The 7,132-nt window shown below is 35.3% G+C and overlaps 1 protein-coding gene across 1 annotated transcript in view; it reads left to right on the top strand.

Moving 5' to 3' along the window:
- Positions 1-6,184, top strand: part of LOC125677291 (uncharacterized) — a 107,020-nt gene extending 100,836 nt beyond the window's left edge. Inside the window, exon 16 of the mRNA XM_056143768.1 lies at positions 2,967-6,184. Within this exon, the coding sequence (XP_055999743.1) occupies positions 2,967-4,411 (1,445 nt within the window). The 3' untranslated portion in view covers positions 4,412-6,184. The remainder of the gene's footprint in view (positions 1-2,966) is intronic.
- The last annotated feature ends 948 nt before the right edge of the window (positions 6,185-7,132 follow it).

The following is a 7,132-nucleotide window of genomic DNA, read 5'->3' as shown; positions in this document are numbered from 1 at the left end:
GGATGATCAATCTCCGTTTGCAGGCGTGCAGTAGAGGGTTGAACATGTCGACCGTCACTTCCTGTCGTCACCGGAAGTGATTGAAAGAATCGCAAATTTCAAACTTTTTCTTTTAAATTGAAACCTATACTAGTTTATTAAGTCTGTTTCAAAGTGTCAGGGAATATAGACAGTAAAGAGTCGCTGTCATTTATAGGAAAACGCATCTGAATAGTACTTCCGGTCGTCACCGGAAGTTACGAGAAAGGAGTAAAAAATTCGATAATACATTTCCCATTCATTGTTAAGGCACATTTTCTGATACATTTAAATGGTTTTCGTAGGAACAGAAAGCTCTTTACCGGAAGTGGTCTAACGGAAGACCTACTCATTACTAGTAATGAGTGTCTAGTTATTATTATTATTATTCTTTTTCTCCGGTACTTTTTTGTCCGGTAGTGTTCTCAGAAACTACAAAAGGGATCGATATGAAACTTTCCAGGATGATAGTATAGCGTTTGTAGATGTGCATAGTGATAGTCATTTTGTCTACACGTGCATGCACGCGCGCGCACGTGCATTGCAATTTGGGTACAAAAATGGAAAATCAGAATATTGAAGGAAGCGATATAAAACCTAAAGAGGATGATAGTATATCATTTGTACATATGAAAAATATTTATTTTGTCAGCACGTGCACGCATGCGCGTGCACGCGCATTACAAAATTTGTACACTAACTTTGGAATCAGTCTAACTTTTTTGTTGTTCATTGAAATGGCTTGAAATTCATATCATAGGTAGATATTGAGACTCTTAACTGATTTGCATGGTCAAAATTACCAATTTGCACGCGCATGCACGTGCGCTTCATTTTGATTGGATAATACTAAAACGTTTGTAACTATCTTGTTTAGGAAGTGAATGAGATGATATTCACAGCATATGTAGACAATATGTGTATCTATATATTGGTGTAAGAAAAAAATGCCAACGCACACGCACATGCGCGTGCAACGTTTTTAAGTTTTCAATTTTTAAAGGACGATAACGTTTTCGTTTTTCGTCAAATTCTATTGATATTAATGGTTTAGATGTGTTTTGTTACTCCTTACAAATTGTTGTGGTTAGAATTACTGCTCAGCACGTGCATGCACGTGTGCTGAATTCTGATTGGACGATTTTAAAATCGCTATAACTTCCTTGTATTTGGTGGAAACGTTATGAAATTCACACTGTGGGTATATGATACACATGCCTGTTGAACGACATCAACAAAAATTCGGAATCATACACGCGTGCGCGTGTATGCGCGTGTAACGCTTTCTTTCATTTTTTTGGTACTGAAATGACCATATTGAACGTACTACATGTAATTAAAGGCTAAAATAAAATGATTTTTTGCTATAGATTCACAAGGACATCACTTTTTAATTGGGGGAGGTTTGGGGAACATATGTAACGGTCCCCGTTACAATTAGAACTAGTTTTTTTTATATTTACCATTTGCATCATTGACCAAATCACATAAAGCGTCAACAGTCGGAAATACAATCCCATTGAAAAAATGGTAAAAGGTACCGGAACCTGCTCTTTAAACAACTTCAGATTGTACAAGAAACATTGGTGCAAGCACCACATTTATGGGCCGGAAAGATTTCGAAAAGTGTAAAGAACTTTAAGAAAAGGTGTTTAAGGAGGTATGCTACACTAGAGAAATTTGATATGGATGGAAAATGAAGGATATCTACAACACTATTTTGAAATTAAAAACTTTTAAATTTACTTTATGTAGTCAAAAAATGCAGTTTTAGTAGAAAACAATCTGAAAACCCCTAGTAGACTCGAACCTGCGATTTACAGTTCAGTTGTCGATGTCTTAACCTACTGAGATAATCAACTAGGCGATGAACTTTTTTGAAAAATATATTCGTAAATATTGCTGATATTTATATTTTCATCCATGTTTTAAAAGGACGTTAGTCATTATGTCAGACGATTAGAATACCTTCTTTAAAGCGCGAAAAAATTACGCTTGTCCGATCGATCGATACAAAATATGTTTATCCGATCAATCGATATACTTCGTCTCGATTAAATATAATTTCATGTCCTTTACGTTGCACGTGAGAATTTCTGATCTTGGCAGTTTTCCAAAAATCATGTGGTAAAAATTCTTATATTTCAATAAAAAAAGACCTCTGAATGTGATACATATTTTTACAATGCTGCACAAGTTTTTTCCTGGCAGTTAAAGGATATTTCTATAATTTATGAAACATTTATCCAAGGCTTAATGTCTAGTCAGAGTTAAAAAAAAAAACATTCAGTGCAAAGTAACGACTCCCTGATCATTTAGTTGTCTACCGCAGTAAAACTGTACAATGTAACTTAAGAGTTTGAGAAAAGCACAAGCATTCATCATTGGTTTTATTCTATACATCAAAACGGGTGATGGATCAACGGGAGTGTGGGTCCCAATGTTATGTGTCTGTGACAATACACGGCTCAGACGTCATTGACTAGGACGTCATATATTATTTTAATGTCTTACATTACATGGTGATTTGGCAGAAAAACCTCATTCTTTCCTTTTTAAATTTGAAACGTATCGCATCAACAAATATGTGTGTGTTTTTCTAGCTTTTACTAGTTTTTGCATTCAAATAATTTTTGAGAATTTAGAATTTTCTCAAAAACTCTAAATTATTGGGATAAACCGTCAGTAAAATGCTTCCTTCTGATGGATAGAAAAAGTAGATCTCGGAAACAAGGTTTTCGGTCTAAGACTCGTCCCATACTGTAAATCTTGTTCCCTCGGTGGAACCTATCCTAAACCCGTACTGATGGAGGTTGTTTTTTTTTATTACAGTCCTTTCATAAATTGTCTAGTTGTATCAATTTCGAGTATTTCAATTTCATAATACAACTAATCTAACTCCGAGTAACATACACATATACTCTATTTTCAATTTCTATAATTCTTAGAAAATGGAGGAGATACACAGCCTGATCACAAACAGGACCACGATAAAGGAGATGATGGACCTAATGTATTACACGAAGCCTGCAAGAATGCCAAGTTACAAACATGTGAACATCTTATCCAAACACACCCTCACCTTCTAAACAGTGTAGATAATGATGGATGGAATGCTGCTCTACACGCCGCTGGAGGAGGAAATGTTAAAATTCTACAACTACTGGCACATAATGAGGTAGACGTCAGACATAAAAACAATGACGGCAGCAACATTCTTCACACGGCAAGTTGGAACGGTGAATTACAAATGAGTTGTTATATCATCCAAACATACCCCGACCTTCTACACAGTGTAGATAATGATGGATGGAATGCTGCTCTGTACGTCGCTGGAGGAGAAAACGTTAAAATTCTACAACTACTGGCAGATAATGGAGTAGACGTCAAACATAAAAACAATATCGGCTGGAGCATTCTTCATGTGGCATGTATACACTCTAACTTAGAAATGAGTCGTTATATCATCCAAACATACCCTGACCTTCTACACAGTGTAGATAATGATGGATTGAATGCTGCTCTACACGCCGCTAGAGCAGGAAATGTTAAAATTCTACAACTACTGGCAGATAATGAAGTAGACGTCAGACATAAAAACAATAACGGTTGGAACATTCTTCACGTGGCATGTAGGAACGGTGAATTAGAAATGAGTCGTTATATCATCCAAACATACCCCGACCTCCTACACAGTGTAGATAATGAAGGATGGAATGCTGCTCTACTCGCCGCTGGAGGAGAAAACGTTAGAATTCTACAACTACTGGCAGATAATCAAGTTGACGTCAAACATAAAAATATCGGCTGGAGCATTCTTCACGTGGCATGTATACACTCTAACTTAGAAATGAGTCGTTATATCATCCAAACATATCCTGACCTTCTACACAGTGTAGATAATGATGGATTGAATGCTGCTCTACACGCCGCTAGAGGAGGAAACGTTAAAATTCTAAAACTACTGGCAGATAATGAAGTAGACGTCAAGCATAAAGACAATATTGGTTTGAACATTCTTCACACGGCATGTGTCGAGGATAACTTAGAAATGAGTCGTTATATCATCCAAGCATTCCCTGACCTTCTACACAGTGTAGATAATGATGGATGGAATGCTGCTCTATACGCCGCTACAGGAGGAAACGTTAAAATTCTACAACTACTGGCAGATAATGAGGTAGACGTTAAACATAAAGCCAATAACGGACGGAACATTCTTCACACGGCATGTAGGAACGGTGAATTAGAAATGTGTCGTTATATCATTCAAACATACCCTGACCTTTTACACAGTGTAGATGATAATGGACAGAATGCTGCATTCTACGCCGTTCGAGAAGGACATGTTAAGATTCAACAATTACTGACCGAGCATGGAGTGAAGACTTAAAAAAACTAGCTGGAATTGCTTTGTTTTTTTATTTGGATTGCGAGTGCATAGTGTATAGCGTAAAACCCATGTTTGTAGAAAAGTAATAACTATTCAGCAATGAACCTTTCTTTTATAGAAGAACGTAAGCTTTACTTTTGTTCAGAAGGTATAATGTAGCAGGGGACAGTCAACGTTTTTAAAAAATGGAAATACCCCATATTTGAAGTGATATTACATGCGTAAATATGTATACACAAATTTTAGGATGCATGTCAAATGTAACCGAGTGCTTAATAAAAATGTTGATATACAACATGTAGGTGTCACCATGATTCCTAACATATAAATGGGTGCAAATACGAAACTAAGACACGTGGTCAGTTGCTGAAGAAATTCCGGTGAAAACATACATAGTCCAGCAAAAGGTCTGTAGCTGAGAGGGAAGGTGGATAGTCCCACATGAAAGGTAGAGGGTTATTGATTGTGCACAGTGTCTAAATTTCCATGTTTGGTACTGTGATGGTGTGGAGGTGGTGCGGATTAGCCCAAATGAGAGAAAATACAAGCAAAAAAGGGGAACCTGCTCAGAACATGTTTTGTGCACCAGCACCAATATTTATAGATTACATGTAATTTAGGGTCATAATTCATTAACTACACGTATTGACATAAAAGGGAAATAAGATTTTTCATTAGTCAGTCATAATCTGACTTTGATGTATACCCCTATCCATATGTTTCAAAACCAACGAAAATGTCCACTGCCATCTAAAGTATTATGAAAGTACACGATAATTAGCCACACACATCAAATTAATTCGCATCACGTGGCTTTTTCGATTTAATAAACATTTGGGTTCAGTTCTTTCGTTCGATTTCTTAATTATACGAAATTGCTGATAGTCGAATAAACATATCAGAATGCTTCGATGTCGATGTGAGTTTTTTTCTTTCTTTGGGAAAGTGGTAATGTGTTTTACTATTATGAATTATCATCATGAGAGAGAGAGAGAGAGAGAGAGAGAGAGAGAGAGAGAGAGAGAGAGAGAGAGAGAGAAAGAGAAAGAGAGAGAGAGAGAGAGAGATTCTTTTACGTCCCGTCTCGAGTTTTTCAATCATATTGTGACGTCACCAGCTGTAAAACATTTTGATTGCCTAAAGCTGGAATTCAAAAAGTAATTCAATGTATGAAAGATTCTCGAAAGGGACATTAAACTATATACAATTAATCAATCTATCGCTACACAGAGATGATTTTGTTTAACTGCTTTTAAACAACAATGCTGACCAAAATTGAATTTCTAAAAACATTTTATTAAACTTTCATAAATAACAACAAATGTATATTTAAATACAGAGTATTTTGTTTTTTGAAATGTTCATACAATGCATACATGAGTAGTTAATGATCAAACACCTGTATAAAGAGGTACTGCCTGTTGTAGCAGTAATTAATCTATTACATAATGAACCCGGTAATATATGTATCTGTAACCGGAAAGCAGAACTCTTTAACTGATAAAATATGAAAGTTACCAGCCAACTTGGCTTAAAGTGGTAAACTACCTCCAGTTTACAATGATCAACCCAGGTAAGGGGATTTCTGAACTATGATCAACGCTAAATGAAAACACTGTTTAAAGTTTTTTATGAATTTAATAAAGTGAGAATTAACCTTTGTAAATGATAACAAATAATAAGTAATGATCAAAATATAACAAATAGTAAAGTCTATGGAAATTTCACAGAAACAAATAAAGTTATATCAGAAATATGATTTAATTTAGCAAATGAACAACAATAACCTCAATAAATAAATAGGAAGTTTATGAAAATATATATATATATATAAATAATAGAAATTGGCAGGAATGTGGAAGATCTATGAAAAATATGAGAGACTAAATAAAAAAAAATATATGTCCCTACTGAGCCTCCATACTAATGAAAATGGTCAAAAATCTCTCTATGAATAATCACTACTATAAATAACTGAATTGGAAAATGTAACGAAAATGAGCTACATCACCCAATATGAACGCTATCAACACTCTAGAGTTGAACTATGAAAAACACTGAAAAGTCTGGGCTCTAAAAATAACTAACCCAGCAAATGAACTACACCAAAAATATAAAGGGCAAAATAATAAAGAATAGTGGTTCTAGAATTAACATCTGTTATCCACATCTCCTAAAACCAGGCTGGACTTGGAAAGGGAACCTAACTTATCTATAAAAATCCTAACATCCTAACTCTAATCATAAAGTGCTCGCTCAGCACGTGCTAAATGAAACCTAGAATGCCGTGTACCTTGAGGTTGGCATTAAAAGCAGAGATAAAGTGCCATGAGGCTTATCCCCAACCAAGTGAAGAAAACTACACGAACACGGCTTTAAATACCCTAGCTATGCCCAAAAATAAACGCCAATAGATATCAAAGATCCTAAGGCTAACTTAGCCAATTAGAACACAGCTATCAAAAGTACTACGGAAAGACTGCCAACATGGATGACACTTCCTGTTTTAAAAGTAAAACATGTGGAAAGTCAACACATGACCTAGCTTATAAACGACTAACAATAAAGGGGTTTTACGTAAGTAATAACTTAAAACTCAATGTAAATAACATTATCATACTGAAATACTAGCAAATAATAAGTAAATATAAATTACGAAACCAGGGCTATGGAAATAAAAATCCAAACCACTACATTCCTCCCCCCTTAAAAAAAACCAAA

This window comes from Ostrea edulis, chromosome 7 (genome assembly GCF_947568905.1).
Source record: "Ostrea edulis chromosome 7, xbOstEdul1.1, whole genome shotgun sequence".
In the NCBI taxonomy this organism is placed as follows: Eukaryota; Metazoa; Mollusca; class Bivalvia; order Ostreida; family Ostreidae; genus Ostrea; species Ostrea edulis.
This window is presented reverse-complemented; position numbering and strand designations above follow the sequence as displayed.